The 19,883-nt window shown below is 42.0% G+C and overlaps 1 protein-coding gene across 3 annotated transcripts in view; it reads right to left on the reverse strand.

The window, feature by feature from the left end:
* Nucleotides 1-19,883, reverse strand: part of LOC143299522 (6-phosphofructo-2-kinase/fructose-2,6-bisphosphatase-like) — a 44,943-nt gene that overhangs the window by 12,020 nt on the left and 13,040 nt on the right. For all 3 annotated transcript variants that reach the window (XM_076612787.1, XM_076612785.1, XM_076612786.1), the window contains 10 exons: nt 19,085-19,210; nt 17,824-17,920; nt 16,725-16,788; nt 14,453-14,587; nt 12,221-12,404; nt 8,845-8,918; nt 5,573-5,644; nt 3,429-3,575; nt 1,338-1,442; nt 646-687 (listed from right to left, as the gene is read on the reverse strand). In XM_076612787.1, coding sequence (XP_076468902.1) covers nt 646-687; nt 1,338-1,442; nt 3,429-3,575; nt 5,573-5,644; nt 8,845-8,918; nt 12,221-12,404; nt 14,453-14,587; nt 16,725-16,788; nt 17,824-17,920; nt 19,085-19,210 — 1,046 coding nt within the window. The remainder of the gene's footprint in view (nt 1-645; nt 688-1,337; nt 1,443-3,428; nt 3,576-5,572; nt 5,645-8,844; nt 8,919-12,220; nt 12,405-14,452; nt 14,588-16,724; nt 16,789-17,823; nt 17,921-19,084; nt 19,211-19,883) is intronic.

Consider the following 19,883-nt stretch of genomic DNA (forward strand, 5'->3'; position numbering starts at 1 on the left):
ATGTGACTGATTAGGTACCTCACAATGTATAATCTTTCAACTTCACGTGACTGATTAGGTACCTCACAATGTATAATCTCTCAGCTTCACATGACTGATTAGGTACCTCACAATGTATAATCTCTCGGCTTCACATGACTGATTGCCATCCCCTCAAAACTGAATGAGGAGAGCTGTGAAGGAGGAGTCTGGGGGCGGGGGGAATTGCATTAAGCTCCCAAGAACTTTTAAATCAATGTAAAAGCTGTGAAGGAGGAGTATGGGGGCAGGAGGAATTGCATTAGGCTCCCATGAACTTTTAAATCAATGTAAACTCACAAACCCACTTTTTTTTCCAAACCTATTTTTCTTGTATCCATAAGTACATGAAAGGTAAGTGCCAGTGCTTTTTGTGCGTGAAAACCTCCAGTTTTCTATTGCCCTGACCTAGATTTACTTGTATGAAGGAAGTTGATTTGTGTAGGGCACGTAAAAACTTCCACACTTGGCATGTTCACAGCACCACCACACACAAAGACAAGAATAAGAATCAAATGCCTGCACAGCAGACCACACACACACACACACACACAAGAGAAGACCACAAAGACACACACACAGAGGCACACACACACAACACACATACAACACAGTTAATTTACTGACCAGTATCACAGGTTCCAGTCGAGCCACAAGATCCTGATATGACTGAAACACAGAAAAAAAAATTCAGACCAAATCAAAAGTTTGTTTTTTTTCAAAAATGGAAAGATTACGGCATGTGTGGAAGCAGCAGAACTTTACTGTCAAAGAAACATGCAGGGATATAATGGTTTGACATTGTGCCTAATCAACTCATCTTGCCCCAAGTGCTTTAAAATCCAACAGTTCCAATACCGATACATTTCAATACACGACACCTACTATCAAAACAAGCAGGCCAGTCCACATAAGTGAGAAAACATTGCCAATGATGACAAGACAGTACATACTGAGTACTACGTACATGGTCATGGTATTTGATGGGTCAGGAGGCCACTTTTGACCAACTTCAGTGGCCTCCTCCCCCATTCTTTCCCTTGTCCCCACACCTGATCCCCCCCACAAAGCACACACACACACACACACACACACCACACGCACACAGACACACACACACACACGCACACAACACACACACACACATGCACACAACACACACAAGCACACAACTCACACACATACACACCACACACACGCACACCACACACAAACACACATAACACACACACACCACACACACACACAACACACATATATGAACACACACGCACACCACACACACACGCACACCACACACACACACAACGCACACACACCTCTCCTGCAGGGTAGCGATAATGGAACTTGTCCTTGTCTCGGTTGGCAAACTCCTTGGGGTACTTCTCTTGAATTTCTTCGTACATCATCCCTTCACACACGCCCTGCCACAAACAATGCATTCTGATCACTTCCCCACCACTGATCAGCTCACTCTTCATCAGATGCATGACAGCTGTGTGCCACTATCACCACCACAGCAGTAGAGGAGGCAACTGCTGCCTCAACCGTCTGGGTAAGAGTTACAGTGGGGGGTCTTACAAGGTTACATCCACACTCCCTCAGCCAGCAATGGTATCAGATACGAGTTTATAACACAGGAGAAAAAATAACATCAGGAAGTTTGATGGCACTGCTAGGATGACGTGCTTCGAGTACTAGTCATTTGCATGAGATGATAACTAAGATCCTGTGTGCAGCATGCAATTAGAACATGTAAAAGAACCCATGGCAACAAAAAGGTTGTCACTGGCAAAATTGTTTATCAAGATCCACTTTGACAGTAAACCAGTACACCTGAAGGCAGTGTGACAGTAAAACCAGAACACCTGAAGGCAGTGTACACCTGAAGGCAGTGTGACAGTAAACCAGTACACCTGAAGGCAGTGTGACAGTAAACCAGTACACCTGAAGGCAGTGTACACCTGAAGTCAGTGTGACAGTAAACCAGTACACCTGAAGGCAGTGTGACAGTAAACCAGTACACCTGAAGGCAGTGTACACCTGAAGGCAGTGTGACAGTAAACCAGTACACCTGCAAGCAGTGTGACAGTAAACCAGTACACCTGAAGGCAGTTTGACAGTAAAACCAGAACACTTGAAGGCAGTGTACACCTGAAGGCAGTGTGACAGTAAACCAGTACACCTGCAGGCAGTGTACACCTGAAGGCAGTGTGACAGTGAACCAGTACACCTGAAGGCAGTGTACACCTGAAGGCAGTGTACACCTGAAGGCAGTGTGACAGTAAACCAGTACACCTGAAGGCAGTGTGACAGTAAAACCAGTACACCTGAAGGCAGTGTGACAGTAAAACCAGTACACCTGAAGGCAGTGTACACCTGCAGGGCAGTTGTGACAGAAACCAGACACCCTGCAGGCAGAGTGGACTGTAAACCAGTACACCTGAAGGCAGTGTGACAGTAAACCAGTACACCTGAAGGCAGTGTGACAGTAAACCAGTACACCTGAAGGCAGTGTGACAGTAAACCAGTACACCTGCAGGCAGTGTGACAGTAAACCAGTACACCTGAAGGCAGTGTGACAGTAAACCAGTACACCTGAAGGCAGTGTGACAGTAAACCAGTACACCTGCATGCAGTGTGACAGTAAAACCAGTACACCTGCAGGCAGTGTGACAGTAAACCAGTACACCTGCAGGCAGTGTGACAGTAAACCAGTACACCTGCAGGCAGTGTGACAGTAAACCAGTACACCTGAAGGCCACATCATCCTAGCAATGCCATCAACACACAGAAATGTGTCACCACACAGCACAAAGTTCACAAAGAAATGTCACCACACAGCACAAAGTTCACAAAGCAATGTGTCACCACACAGCACAAAGTTCACACAGAAATGTGTCACCACACAGCACAAAGTTCACACAGAAACCTGTCACCACACAGCACAAAGTTCACACAGAAACCTGTTACCACACAGCACAAAGTTTACACAGAAATGTGTCACCACACAGCACAAAGTTCACACAGAAATGTGTCACCACACAGCACCAAGAAACATTAACCACTGCAACAGTTCATTTCAAAGTATCCCTCCTCCATTGCTTAGTTATTCTAGTTGCTTAGTCTGTTGCACAGTTTCTGACAGATGTCGAAAATACAAGTATTGTGTGACCAAACCCCACGCAATTGCCTCCAAGCCATATGATCTTAACCACTCATTTTGCACATGCACATGATGTCTCCTAAGAAGGGCAACAGCAACAATCTTATCAAATATCCACACACACACACACACACACACACACACACACACACACACAGAGCTAACACTGTCAAACAGAAGTCCCTGATAGGACTGGTCTCCCTGATCACACACACACACACAGGGAAGAGAAGGGGAGCCTCACAGCATCAATCTCATTGAGGGCCTTCCAGTGGTCCATGGGCACGTTGATGTGTTGAGCGGTCTGCACGGTGCGCCGTTTCTCACTGGTCCACACCTTCAGTTTATCCAGGTTCTCCGTCTTCACGTAGTCCCCCAGCAGCTCGGCATACTGCACATACATGTGGACACAGACACTGTGGAAAGAACAGAACTGATGGAAATGACGAAAACCAGTCAGAACATCCCCACTTTCATCTAAACCACTTTTGGACAGAATGGCACAATAATACTGATAATCAATGGCACTTGTATAGCGCATTTCTCTAGATAATTTGGACTCAGTGTGCTGGTAATTGTCCATTCATACAGTCATGTACGCCAAAAAATATGACCTACCACACTCCAAACACACATGCACCCATAAGGAGAAAATAGCTCAAAGTATCAATGGACCAAAATCACTCCCACAGGAGCAGATCAAGTTTACAGCTGGGATCCAATCAGAGGGAGTGTTGGAGAGTGGAACCCAGATCAAACGGAACGGATGAACGAGTGTGTTATTCAGTTAAGGCCACAGCCCCTCACTGAAGGGGGGTTCAATGATAAATGATAATGAGAAAATGACATGAAATAGTAAATCAACAATTCAAATCAACCAAAAATAGTTAACATAAACATTCAACAACATTCACACGGTAATTGTATGTAATCTCTTCAATGCTTCATTCAGTGGGGTGATGGCCTTGAGGTAACGCGTCCACCTAGGAAGTGAGAATCATGGCTCAGCCGCCAATATTTTCTCCCCATCCACCAGACCTTGAGTGGTGGTCTGGACGCTAGTCATTCGGATGAGACAATAAACTGAGGTCCCGTGTGCAGCATGCACTTAGCACACGTAAAAGAACCTACGGCAACAAAATGGTTGTTCCTAGCAAAATTCTGTAGAAAAATCCACTTGGATAGGAAAAACAAATAAAACTGCACACAGGAAAAAATACAAAAAAAAAGGGTGGCGCTGTAGTGTAGCAACGCGCTCTCCCTGGGGAGAGCAGCCCGAATTTCACAGAGAAATCAGTTGTGATAAAAAGAAATAGAAATAGCTAGGTATATTGAGTACATAGTGGAACCCACAGAGACGGAGAGAAACAGATACAGACAGACACAGAGAGAGAGAGAGTAGGACAAGTGAGAAACATTTGAGAGTCTTGATTTCATATTCTTCATTTATTTCAAGACTTTATATCCTTGGTTTTACATACAGTTACGTTTTTCTCAAAGTACTTTAGTCTTTTTAATTTGTAACACATTGATATTGAGCGATAATACTTTGTTCATTTTTTTTTTTATCAAAGCTATTAACAACTTTAGACTTGATGTGGAAATGTGTTAACTGACTGGATTAAATGTCCCATTCATCTGTGTGTGAAGAGAACAAATGTCTGGTTTGGTCTGGGTGGGTCAGGACATGTGTCCCATTGCTGTCCATGTGGATTAAAGTGTAAGGCACACACCACCTCTTCATCACAAAAGGATCAACACTGAAGTGTATGACAGACATCACCTCTTCATCACAAAAGGATCAACACTGAAGTGTATGACAGACATCACCTCTTCATCACAACAAGGATCAACACTGAAGTGTAAGGCACACACCTCTTCATCACAACAAGGATCAACACTGAAGTGTATGACAGACATCACCTCTTCATCACAACAAGGATCAACACTGAAGTGTATGACAGACATCACCTCTTCATCACAAAAGGATCAACACTGAAGTGTATGGCAGTCATCACCTCTTCATCACAAAAGGATCAACATTAAAGTGTATGGCACACATCACCTCTTCATCACAAAAGGATCAACATTAAAGTGTATGTCACACATCACCTCTTCATCACAAAAGGATCAACATTAAAGTGTATGTCACACATCACCTCTTCATCACAAAAGGATCAACACTGAAGTGTAAGGCACACATCACCTCTTCATCACAAAAGGATCAACACTGAAGTGTATGGCACACATCACCTCTTCATCACAAAAGGATCAACATTAAAGTGTATGGCACACAAAACATGCACAATACACTCCACGAATCCTCTCTGGATCACAAAGAGACCCCCACACACCAACACCCACAAGTGAACACACACACACACATACCTTCCAGCCCCGCTCAGACAAATTGCTGTCCCCTCCTATCCTGCCCTGCTTGTTCATGGTGGTTTCTCCATGCTGGAAAACACAACTCATCAACATGTCACCCACAATTTCTCTTCTCTTTCTAATCAAATGGGTATATAACACAGCATACAGCTTTTGGGTTTTTGGAGACTAGCTCTAATATAAGTAAACACAAGACTCAAACTGGGGTCTTATGCATGAAACTTTACTAACATAGTTGACAACTTTGCCATAGTTAGCAACTTTGTAGTTGGATACTTCCGCTGCGGGAAGTAAGCAATGTACAGAGACTTACTTTACCTCACTACAGAGTAATCAACTTCGCAGTGCCCTATTTTTAACTTTGGGAATACACAAAACTTAGCCAGAAGACATGTGCACTGACAGTTTTGCCAGTCATTTCCTGCTTGCAGATGAAGACACTGACAACGAAAATCATCAAAAGATATAATTAATGCTTCAAAATGCAGTACTTTTGGAAGAGCTGCATACAGAATACAGGATAACATGAACAGCTAAGCTGCCAACGTCTGAGGAAGAAAACATGGGCACGGATAATTTAATTTCTGTTGGAGTTGATGAGATAGTGTTGAATGTGTGTTAACAGTATTTCTAAAATGACAGGGACCAAGTGTCTGTATTATCAGTTTTTCAGTATCATGATTATGCACATATTAAACCCAGAACGTGAACACACTTTTAAACTGCCCTACAATGTCCTACATTTCAAATGAAATGACGCCATACTGCAGTATGTGTTACAAGCAATTTGGCAAGTTTGTTGCAGCAGTATCAATGTTAATTATTGACTGCAGTCTACAAACTGACACCGACGTTTATAGTAACTGAAGACTGATGTACCTGCACACTGAAAGAATGTTTTCGATTAACAAAATCATTCTCGAATTCACATGACGTCTGCATTAATGTGGATGCATCAGTGTTCCACCCTCAGTTATCTGTAAAGCCTCTCATCGCAAATAACTTTCGTTTTTGCTGAGCCTGCTGGTACACTGTTGTCCATGCATCTATTTTCCCACACAACGAGAGAAAGCATTTGTCACTCGTGTAATTGTGTGAAATGCTGTCAATTCCACACTGATCAAATCTGCCACATCATTTTGAAATGTGGCTGGAGCATAACATCAAAACAGCAGTCAATTTTTCAAAACAGGGGTGAGCGATTCTCTCGTTCTTATTTCGATGTCGTTGTACATTTGTACATTTCGAGTCATTGTACATTTTTAGAGGGCATGAACAGTCCATGAGTACGTGTTCTCTTCAGATTGCTTTGTCGCTTCAACACAAACACGCCATCCTGTCTGGCCGGATAGTTGGCAACTGGATTTCCACCACTGCCGAAGGTGGTGGAATTTAGTAAGCAACTGGGAGATTTAGTAGCCAGCTGAACCGGAAGTAAGGTTTCATGCATTAGTTACTTTGAAATTCAGCTGTCAACTTTCATATAGTTGGCAACTATGCGTTTGGTAATGTTTCATGCATAAGACCCCTGGACACTTACAAGGTGTATGTGAGGAAAGTTACAACTAAAAATGTGCACAAGCACGTGACAGAGGCTTGGAAGAATGTGGAGTCATTAACTTCTGTAAAACTCAGTGCTACAATACAGGAGGAAAAGAATAAATTAACTCATGACTTGGATAACCATAGCTACAAAAGACTTAAGACTTTCTGTTAGTACAAGGGGAATTTTTTCATGTCATTTTCAAATAAGGAAACATGTATACACAGCAAAATGTGTGGGGTAAAAAGTGTTGATTATTTGTACAAGTCAAAGTGGTATTGTTGATGTATTTGGACTTACAGAATGCTGAGGAGAACAAGTGGGAGCTGCAAGAGATGGTGAGGAATGGGGCGTGTGGCTGGGGTGGTTCAATGAAGGGTTTGGGGGCACGAAGGTTGGTCAGTGTGTCAGACAAATATTTTGCATGGGCTCTCTCTCTCTCTATATATATATATATAAAAAATTATATATAAATTATATATAAAAAAAAATTAAGTTTCATGATTGCAAAATGTTTTTTTTTTTGTTTTTTTGCTGCCCCATCATCTGCACCATTTCAGTGGCATCACTTCCACGCCGCTCATTTAGATTCCCCCATACATGGCCACACCCGGGTTCGTCTGTCACAGTTCCAGCGTCATCAGTCTGCAGGGAACCATCGATGTTAGGTCGCCAGGTGGCCACACACCAGAGGAGACCCTGCACTGCTGCCGAATCACTTTGGTGGTGTTCAGTGGTGCCTGTTCTGATTCAATGTACTTAAGACACCACCTACTAAGCCCCCTACTAATGACAATAATGGCTTAGTCGCGGAGCCAGACTGAGTATCCCCCCCTGTGTGGAGACCGCCACCACGTCCCTCAAACAACAGCCCCCCATGAATCTGCCGACACTGAAGACACTGACAGGACTCCCAAGCACAGAAGGGGTATCGAAACTGAGGTCACCATGAGAGCCGGGCATGAAAGGCCACAGACTTTGAGACTGCTTTGTTTATATTGATGAAGGAGGAGGAGGATGACAATGACGATTTTGCTTTGGAGGTCCATTTTGGTTTGGGACTGTGTGACAAGGCTGTACTCTATGCTTCCTGTCATGATATCACAGCGTTAACCACGCCCAAGAGAAACAGACACTTGCAGTGTTGGTCAGGTAATTAGAGCAACACACCCAAATACGCATCCTTAAATAGATGACACTCGACTGGTACCAGTCTCCCCATTCAAGCCCACAGCACACTCAACTCTGGGTAGGAGCCGAGCACGGGCCGAAAAACCCATCTCCACTGGGATTCGAACCCACGTCGTCCCAGCCGTCAGTCCGTGACGCTAACCACTTCACCACGGCAGCTGGTTAAATAATAATGTAATATATATATATATATATATATATATATATATATATATACATATACATATATATATATATATTTGTCATGATTGCAAAATGTTATTTTATTGATGTACTATCAAAACATTAAACTGACTTGACTGATTGATTGATAAATGAACCTCACAAAAATATAATCAAATTTTCTTTCATTTGGTTCTCTCATCTTTAACATCTTTTTTCATTTCTTATGCTGTCATGCAATGATGTAATAGCACACAAATGTTCTCCTGGTTACAGTGGTATATAATATCAAATTCTCCTGTAAAATTAAAAAATTCTGTTTTCTTAATTATGACAAGATACTTTGAGAAAAGAAAAAAATGAAGTCACTTACCCTTGTGAGATATATGACGCGTGGCAAGACATGAATATTCATGAGGTAGTACACAACACGACTCTGCAGGTGACCTGCACAACATGGTCGCCGTTAACATGTGACCTTTTAAACTTTCATGAAACGATCCAATTTGTCACTGTCCCTCACGTCACCAAGTGGTGACCATACACGTCACACAGTCTGCACACAGCACCCTTTCTTTGCAGCTTTGTCTCTACACTCCCCATGCTTCCCCTCTACACTCCACTGGTATCTACTTTGGACAGTTCACCAGGCCACCATCTGGTCACCTTGTCATCCTTTAAGCCCACAAAAACATTCATCCCAATACACTGAATGTTTGGTTGAACAGCGGTGTCTGCAGTGGTACATGTGCGTTTTCAACTAGCACTGCCTCCAGCAGTAAACGTGTGTTATTTGTGGCCTGAAGCAGCGTGCAGGTTCAGCCCACACTCATCCAGACAGGCTGAATGTTTTTGTCTGGATCATTGTTTTATCTTGATTGCCCTTTCCTTTAAGTGTGCTAAATGTACTCAAACAATACTGCCGAGAAAATCTTTTCCATGTCAAATAGACATGTTCTATGTCTATGAAGTCTGTTTTATAACTTTTAAAGCAAATTCAAAACAAACAAAAAAACAAAAACAAAAAAGTAACATTATTAGCTTGTGTACCCAAATTCAGAAAGAGGTCTGATGATATGCACTCCAAAATGTCTACTATTTTACAAAACATCTGTATGAAGATCCAGTCAATAAACAAAAGTATTACACAGAGTAAACATTGCATCACCAATATCACATATAACTAAACTTATGAACCAGTCATCCACTGTCTTCCAACCCTTCATCTGAGGAATGTACAGGAAAAAAAACAACTTTGTTCTTTGTTTAAACCTAGCAGGATATCACCTGTTACATGAACACTGCTTGCTTCTTTCCCTTGGAGTGGGGGAAGGTGTGTGTGTGTGTGTGTGGGGGGGGCGATCTTCAGATAATAATAATGATAAGAATGGATATTTACACAGCACTCTGCAAAGAACACTGATCAGGTCATTTCATTTTTTTCATTTTGGATGACTGATGACTTGCGCGATGAGTTTGTTTAAAGTGAAGAGGAGTTGCGCAACGTCGACCTCACTCTCTCGTCCGGGTCCACCAATTTCCAGTGGCAAGACTAAGTCGAGACGACTGGAGGATGAGCACGGATGCAGTGGATGACCAAGATATCCTTTCGGTGTCTCATCTTGCTCTCTGCACTCCACAGTGCGTTGCTGTAACCGCCTTCCTCTCCGTTGAACCGATAGGTTTCTTCCGCAGATTCTGCCGGATCCAGACTTCGCATGCATGGGTAGACACACCCCGGGGGCCAACTGCGTGTGGCATGCACACAGCACGGTGGAGCTAGATGGCCGTCGGTGGCTCTCCTGAGCTGACGCCCTTTTATGGATCTCCATAAGGGTGTCTAGCCACCCGCCTCACCAGTCCCAGAAGGGAGTGGTGGGAGTGCCGGTTTAGTCGTCGGCAACCCGACCCTGAACAGGTTGTACTGGATTACAGGTTACCAGTAGCAGATCTAATGACCTGACCTGACCTGATACTTTACGATACACATAATATTCTGCATCAAACATTACATTCAATATTACACATACTGAAAGACACCAAACTATATCAGTACATGTACACACTTATACATATATACACATGCATACCTACATTCTCCCTACCATCCACCTGCCAAGATTCACACAAGCATACATACATACATACATACATGTGTGTGTGTGTGTGTGTGTGTGTGTGTGTGTGTGTGTGTGTGTGTGTGTGTGTAACCAAGCAAACCACGCATGTACAGTACAACCATGCCACATCAAAACCTACTGCTAAGAAAATCTTTTTTTTTTTTTTTATAACATGTCCATTGTAATGTCCTTTTTTTTTTTTAATAGGAAAAACAAATAAAACTCCACGCAGGAAAAAATATTTAAAAAATGGGTGGCGTTGCAGTGTAGTGACGCGCTCTCCCTGGGGAGAGCAGCCTGAATTTCACACCGAGAAATCTGTTGTGGTAAAAAGAAATCCAAATCCAAATAATCCACTCACCACCTGTTTCTGTCCCTACCATTTACTGAAGACATTTACGTGGCATGAAACCAGACAGAACAAAAGAAAAAGAACAACCTGGTAAGAGCTGTGATCATGGTAAACCAGCAGTCTGGCCTTTTTCAGTGTGGACCTCTGAAGGTCAGTGGCAATATCTCTAAGGCTTGTTACAGCTGTCATGACTCACCACTGGAAATGACATTTCCCTACCACCTCTCAACTTCCAGCGTCATAAAGGTAGCATGACATTGCAGTTTTTCTTTCACCAATAGCAGCGCTTTTATTCCTGTGTTTGTGCAATTAAACTGAGGGGCTGGGGGGGGGGGGGGGATGGTTTATGTGAGGGGAATTGTTTACACTGAAGTAAGCTCCACATTTCTGTCTTTTTGAATCAAACATGACAAAAAGAATACAAACTTTACAGTCTTCCTCAGACCACTTACAGCGTGTTAACACACTCACACAGGAACATACAAAGTGCAGACCACTTACAGCGTGTTAACACACTCACACAGGAACATACAAAGTGCAGACCGCTTACAGTGTGTTAACACACTCACACAGGAACATACAAAGTGCAGACCGCTTACAGTGTGTTAACACACTCACACAGGAACATACAAAGTGCAGACCGCTTACAGTGTGTTAACACACTCACACAGGAACATACAAAGTGCAGACCACTTAGTGTGTTAACACTCTCAAACAGGAACATACAAAGTGCAGACTGCTTAGTGTGTTAACACACTCACACAGGAACATACAAAGTGCAGACCGCTTAGTGTGTTAACACACTCACACAGGAACATACAAAGTGCAGACCACTCACAGTGTATTAACACACTCACACAGGAACATACAAAGTGCAGACCACTTAGTGTGTTAACACTCTCAAACAGGAACATACAAAGTGCAGACCACTCACAGTGTTAACACAGACACAGGAACATACAAAGTGCAGACCACTCACAGTGTTAACACAGACACAGGAACATACAAAGTGCAGACCACTTACAGTGTTAACACAGACACAGGAACATACAAAGTGCAGACCACTCACAGTGTTAACACAGACACAGGAACATACAAAGTGCAGACCACTCACAGTGTTAACACAGACACAGGAACATACAAAGTGCAGACCACTTACAGTGTGTTGACACACTCACACAGGAACATACAAACTGCAGACCACTTACAGTGTGTTAACACACTCACACAGGAACATACAAAGTGCACACATTCCCTCCACCTCCACCCAGCCCTACCTGCCAGTCTGTTGACAATAAACCTCTCGCCCTGGTTGATGATCTGAATGTAGGAGAGGTGTCTCTCTGCCTGGCTGTCCAGCGACTCATAGTTCTCACGGTAATGCTCAATCCTCTGCAGGAAGTCCTCCAAGGCGTCATTCTTGTCCCGACCCTCGTAGTCAGGACTGCACACTTTCACTTCCTGTGCAAAAACACCAGTGGTGCTTTTTGTACACATCTGTCCACACCACCACTGTCATCACACTCACTGTGCAAGCTGACTTTCACATCAATCTCATTCACTTTCATCTTCATGAACTACTTAACATGTTTCAATCATAAAGCACAAATGGAAACTTCAGCTGTCATATTCTACGATTCCTTGTTTCACTGAGTGGGGTAACATGTGCACTTTTGTTTAATAATGACAGTTGTGCTGGAACAGTAATTTGTACACTACAAATGTTTTCCCATCAACAAGCAGTTGGACAGAAATGCTAACTCCTTTTGATAATCGGTAACCTCCACCTGATCGTATAAATAAATCTGAGGAAAGTATGGGGTTTATCTTCACACAACGATCAACCACAACAAAATGTGTGAGATGTGCACACGCACGTCTGTTTATGAATGTTTGTGCCATGTGTGCGTATGTGTTGAGGGAAGCTGTTAGGTACACATGTTAAAATGTATGTATGCAGTGTGTGTGTGAGTGTGTGTTTGTGTGTGCACGCGCGCACATGTCTATGCATTTAGTCACATTTTGGTGTGTGTATGTAACATTGATATGTGTTATGTAAACAGAAGTGTTTTTGTAAAGCACCTGGAGCAGATTTCTGAATGGTGTGCTATATAAGTATCCATTATTATCAAAATTAATATTTACAGCTATCTCTGACATATCTTACAGCTGTGACCCACTGAATGTGCTGCCCCACTTGAGGTAATGAAAAATTTGAAAAAAGATGTGTTGCTGTTCCACACCCATAAGCAGTTCTATTTACAATACTGTCATTTTGGGAGTGAAACTTATAAACAGGAGTAATAAGATGCTCCCACCCACTGCGCACTAGATATACTTTTAACCATCTTTTTTTTCCTACCCAATCATCCATGCCAGTGTCAGTGGCATTACCATCAACCTGCTCATTCAAACTGCCCCCTGCACATCAAACCCAAGCTCATCTACCACAATCTCAATGCCAGCAGTCCACAGTGCGCTTTCTATGTCAGGCTGCCATGAGACTGCATATCAGAGGAGACCTTGCACTGTCGACGAGTCATTCCTGTGGTGTTCAGCAGGCCCTGTTCTGATTCAACATACACAGCACACCACCTCCAAAGCCCCCTGCTAACATCTACCACTTAACTGCAAAATCAGACAGTGAGCATCTCCCCTGGAGTGGAGACCATGACCATGTCCTTCCAACGACAGCCCTGATGAACCTGCCAGCACCCTTAACAGGAACTCACCACCAGCATGAAAGTGGAGGGAGAAGTCATAACTGTGCTCACCAAGACAGCATGCTATAAAAGGCCGCATACTTTGGAACATAAATATACATTCATATATATTTAGTGATGAAAAGAATGCAGATGCTGCTGCTGCTGCTGCCACCCAATCTGGTTGGGGACAACACTTGGCTGGACTCTGTGCTTCCATCTACAGACACCTGCAGTGCTGTCAGGAAAATTGAGGAACAATCTGAAAGACAACCTTTAAGTGGACGATGCTTGACTGTGTGCTTCCTGTCTTCCCATTCTGTTAGTACCACAAGCCAAACACTGGAGAGAAGCCAACCACATACTGAAAAATTCCAAAATGATACTTGCCTCTATCCCTGAAAACTGAGTATGGCTGCTAAACAGTGGGGTTAAATGGCAATGTAAAAGCACAATACGAATGAATGTGCTAAGTGCAGGTGACTGAACCTGTGCTCTGACAACGGGGACACAAACCACTGTGCCTCACTGGCCGTCCTCATTCAGAATTCTAACCATGAACCCTGACTCCCTGCTTTATACATGCAAACACCTTGCTCATAGATAAAACTACTAACAGCTGCAGTTACTAGCACATGTATATCTGACCGAAAGCAGTACATGTTTTGTTCAATCACATAAGGCCTCAGCTGATAAAATGCAACAATTTCAAGAGCATTACACATTTTGAAGACAAATCTTTGGTCTCAACCTACACTGTAAGAACAGACAAGAAGTGCACAAGGTGAAAGAGAAAGGGGAACTGACCAGAATGTTGGCTTCAATGATGGCTGGATCATCACACACTGACTCCACAAAGAACAGCTTGAAGGGGTTCAGCTCTGTAAAATGGTGCAGTAACAACTTCCTCCTCTGTGAAGTGGTGTTGGTGGCATCTATCACCTGACACACAGTACATAGTGCACGCTTTAACATGGAAAACTGTCGATTTTTTTGGTGTTGTTTTTTTTATAAGAAAGAGATCCCTATAGAACTCGTGGCATTGCTTCCTTCATTTTGTGCTACCATTTCAAGGCTACCAAATGAAGAAAGCCCAAAGGTAATGTGAATGGAAAATGCTTGATTTGGAGAATAACCAAACTCAAATCAAAGATTGGCATTTTGGGGATTTGTTTTTCTTCAAAGGGCACTCAAATTCTATATCAACAAACTAAGTTCAGCTAAAGCAAGACATGGCCATTTCCTCCTCTGAGAACTCATTTTTGTGTTTTGTATATTCAGCTAACAATCTGTTTCTGGTCATGGAACTCCTTTTCACGATTTCCTCCAAAAGAATAGGACCCACATTTTGTTGTTGGATATATAATATATGTCAACCTCTTTTTCTGTGTTTCTACCTTTCTTTTTACCCTCCCTCCTCCCCTCTCTATTTTTCATTCCTTTATGTATGTGAATGCAAATTTTGTCTTTCCTTTTTACACTTATTTATAAGAAAAAATCCAATGCCTTATAAATGACAGAGATACCTTTCTTTTAATAGGTAGATCCGGCCAAAATTTCAGATTCATAGCAGAAGCCTCATATTTGCAAGAATGAAAGAGTGCAATAAAGTATGAAGCCAGACCAAACTTCAAAGCAATGTCTCAAATAGTTTTTGAGATACAGTTCTGAATTTTCACAAAAATTCTGCGATTTTAGCCAATCTCACAACATGGCATTTTGGAACCCATGTCCAATTGCCACCAATACATTATCATAGTCAAAACTCTTCATATATGATCTATATAGTATGTAGAATACAGATTTTTTTTTTTTTTAGTTGGCTGTTAATGTTATTGGCTGAATGCTAGTGTCATAACTTCTGAGGAAATTTGTTTTCTGCATGTCCAATCCTGCAGTTTTGATGGTGGTGTTACTAAAATGACAAACTCAAAAACTATTGTATCTACATAAACATTTAAGATATTTTCAGGTTCAGGAAAGACTGTAGACTTACAAAACAAATGTTATCAATAAATCTTGATAAACGACAGCTTTTGATAAGATTATATGAAAAAAGCAAGCTTTCAAGACGATCAGGGATAATGTGCTACATTAATGCTAAAAATGATTCTCCTTTTAGATATTTTTCAGGATTTGTGTGTGTGTGTGTGTGTGTGTGTGTGTGTGTGTGTGTGTGTGTGTGTGTGTGTTTCAAAATCAATACGTATGCTTCACTTTATGTAACTGTTTTCTTGTTTATACATCATCATTAACTATTGATCAGCACAGGTGATCGTACCAGTTCTAAAGTCCACTGATGTATCATCTAGACTTGTCGTTTCTCTCATTCTCTCTCACCTTGACTACTGTAACTCTATTGTCTGGTTTGCCTGCTTCATCCATTCAGTCCCTTCAGTGCATACAAAACTCTGCTGTCCAACTCGTCCTCAGAAAGAAAAGATCTGAGCACATCACTCCTCTTCTTTATTTGATAGATCTCTTTAGTCGATTGGTTGTAGGGAGCAATGTTTATTTGATAGATCTCTTTAGTCGATTGGTTGTAGGGAGCAATGTCCGTAACCTATTTTTGTCACCAACCCTCTCAGACCAGAAGCAGACGTCGGCAAACTTGTTTACCGCACTGCTTTTTGTAGAGTGAAGGATACTCCACTTTGGGCGATCAGTTTCACTCAACTGTCTTACACACACAAAAAGGAACACAGTGAACAAAGGTGGTTTTATTTTCTGATATATCTTTCAGCTGGATGTATGCAGTATTGCGCTTGCTGGGGCGAAGTAAATCAGGACAAAAATATGATCTGTCAGCCACAGTTACACAGCATTATATAGCGGCCGGACCTACTTACTTTTAATGATAAAAAAATCATACAATACAGATGACTGTTTCAATGAATGGCCTTGCATCTCCTCTGATCATCTGTTGACTTAGTTGTGCATATTCACGGTATGATTTATCCTGATGACCATACTGTTAACTGTCAACAGCCACGTTCTCACACGTCTGTGACAACGGCCTGCACTGTTCATTTCTCTGTAAGATGGAAGTCACACACACACACATACACAGATTACTCACAGCCACTTCACCCCCACAATCCAGGAAACTGCAGGCATCCTTAATGGCTTCTAAAGCACATCTTCTGCACACAGAAATCACGCATATCAAACAATGTAAGTGCACATACGTGTGTGAACTTGAACACCCCTCTTTAATTAGTCAATACCATAATAATAATGGAGTGCACATGCTTAAGTCAAAAGAAACCCAATGAAAATTTTGTACCATGGAACTGGGATTCCCCCCTCCTATTCCCACCATTTCCACTACCCTACCACTCATATACTTCATAAAGTAGACATTGTATGCTGAAGGATTTTCCCATCTTTTCCACAACCCTACCACTCACATACTTCATAAAGTAGACGTATGCTGAAGGATTTTCCCATCTTTCCCACTACCCTACCACTCACATACTTCATAAAGTAGACATTGTATGCTGAAGGATTTTCCCATCTTTTCCACTACCCTACCATTCACATTCTTCATAACAAAATAGACATTGTATGCTGAAGGATTTTCCCATCTTTTCCACTACCCTACCACTCACATACTTCATAACAAAGTAGACATTGTAGGCTGAATCATTGTCACAGAAAGTGGTGCAGTTAGTCTGGTCCATCCAAAATTTTCTTCCTTCTTTTAACTGTAGTCAAGACATGGAATCTAATGCAGCTTAAGGAAACACCTTTTTCGCTAATTTGGAGATAATCTGGAAACAACCAAAAGAGAATGTGATCTGGATGCAAAACAAATTTTCATGATCTGGAAATCCAAGAGACTTGTACCTCTACAAATGGCATGTGTGGGAAAGTTTTTTTTGTGTGTGTTTTGTTTCTGAAGTTGAGAATGTTTTTCCAGAAAAAATGAATTTGTTAAAATTTACCACACCCACTAATAAATACTTATGATACATCATGAAAATTCCAGAAAATGAATTTGTTAAAATTTACCACAGATACACACACACACACATACAACACACATACACCAAAAATTTCCAGGATCACCATAAAGACTATTTACAAACATCAGCTAAAAAATACTGTAAATAATGTTAATCTATGACAAAGTAACTTAGTTATGTCAATGATATTTCTGCTACTGTTCAACTTACTCTCTGAGCGCTTGTGCCTCTTTGTTGTCAGCCCGGAAAAAGTTGTGGTTTGAGTAATCTTTTGTGGCTGCCCTTCGGTACACCCCAACATTAAACACTAGACAGAACAAAGCAATATTTTTACTTACCCCAGTCTGTACAAAAACTTTGTGCAGATTAGTGACATGTCTGAGACATGCATGGGGTACCAATCAAATGGATCAGTGCAGCGAATACTACAAGTACAGACCTAAAGATGAGAAAAAGCCCCAAAACAGCTGTGGGATGTTGGACCATTTGTAATGCGTCTGTCCAGGAAGTGAGAGAATCTGAGCGCACTAAGTTTGAATCCCACAGTCATTAGTATTTTCTCCCCCTCCAGACCTCCAGTGATGGTCTGGATGCCAGTCATTCAAATGAGGCGATAAACCCGAGGTCCAGTGTGCAGCATGCACTTAGCAAATATGAAGAACCCTAGGCAACGAAAGCATTGTCCCTGGCAAAATTCTGTAGAAAATCCACTTTGATAGGAAAACAAAATTGCAGGCAGAAAAAAACCCACAAAAAATGTGTGGCGCTCTCAGTGTAGCGAAGCCCTCTCCCTGGGTAGAACAGCCCAAATTTCACACAGAGAAATCTGTTGTGACAAAAGGAGTAATACAATTTATCTTTATTATCTTAGCCCAGCCAAACAGCTAGGCCCATATCAATATCAGGGCTGAACAACTGTAAATAGAGAGCCCACAGAACACGGGGGAAAACAAAACACCTGGAAAAGAAAATGAGGTACATGTAGTCATTCAGTGGTGTGGTTTTTTTGGTGTTTTTTTTAAATTTTTTTTTTATATTTTTTTTACACAACTAATGCCTGATCAAATACACCAGAACTTAATCAAACTATGACCAGTTCAACAAGTAAAACGGAGAAGATGCAGACACTGTGGCAATCCAAAAAAGTCAAATGCAAGGAGATGGTGTTTCCACTGAAATAACATTGTATCCATATTCACACACCAGATACACAGCCTGTCTCACTACACAATTATTGATACCTTCCTTTCTTTACCCATAAATCACACATGTTCCCTTTCTCCAATTATGGAAATTAGGGCTCATCACACTCAAAACAAGGATATTCACCGACGCACAAAAAAGTGAATACATTAACCAACATTACATACACCTTTTGGCTTGATGAAGGGACACAAACAGTAAAACAGAGCACACAATCCAACTCGTTCTTAACACAGCTTCCAATCAGTCTGTCAACAGGTTTACACACCCTTTGTGTTGATCCCAATCCAGTTGAGGTAGCGGGTCAGTTTCTTGGAGATGTAGGTTTTTCCACGTGCTGGCAGTCCCACCATGGCAATGACTGTGGGGGCTCGCACTATGTGGGGGCAGGATGCTGGACACAATTACAGTAACATCTCAACATGTTGCACAAAGTGTGGGGGCTTGGACCATGGGAGGAGGGGGTGGGGGGTGTTGGGAGTAGCATCTCAACATGCTGCACAAAGTGTGGGGGCTGGCACAATGTGGGGGCGGGGTGCTGGACACACAATTACAGTAACATCAACATGTTGCACAAAGTGTGGGGGCTCGCACAATGTGGGGGCAGGGTGCTGGACACACAATTACAGTAACATCAACATATTGCACAAGTGTGGGGGCTGGCACAATGTGGGGGCAGGATGCTGGACACAATTACAGTAACATCTCATGTTGCACAAAGTGTGGGGGCTTGCACAATGTGGTGGCATCAACATTAATGTCTGAACATGTTGCAAAAAAACATGAGGGCTAACAGAATGTGGTGATATCAGCATTAATGAATGAATGTGTTGCAAAAAAATGGGAGTGCTAATATAATATGGTGACATCAACAATGTCTGAAAATGTTGCACAAAATGCGGGGGCTAAAAGAATAAGGCGACAGAAACAATGTCTGAACATACTGCAAAAAATGTGGGGGATAACATTATGTGGTGACAACATTAACATCTGAAAACAAGTGACAAAAAATGTGAGAGTTGCCCAATGTGGGAATACACAACATTAATGTCTGAATATACTGCAAA

This window comes from Babylonia areolata, chromosome 25, assembly GCF_041734735.1.
Source record: "Babylonia areolata isolate BAREFJ2019XMU chromosome 25, ASM4173473v1, whole genome shotgun sequence".
Classification (NCBI taxonomy): domain Eukaryota; kingdom Metazoa; phylum Mollusca; class Gastropoda; order Neogastropoda; family Buccinidae; genus Babylonia; species Babylonia areolata.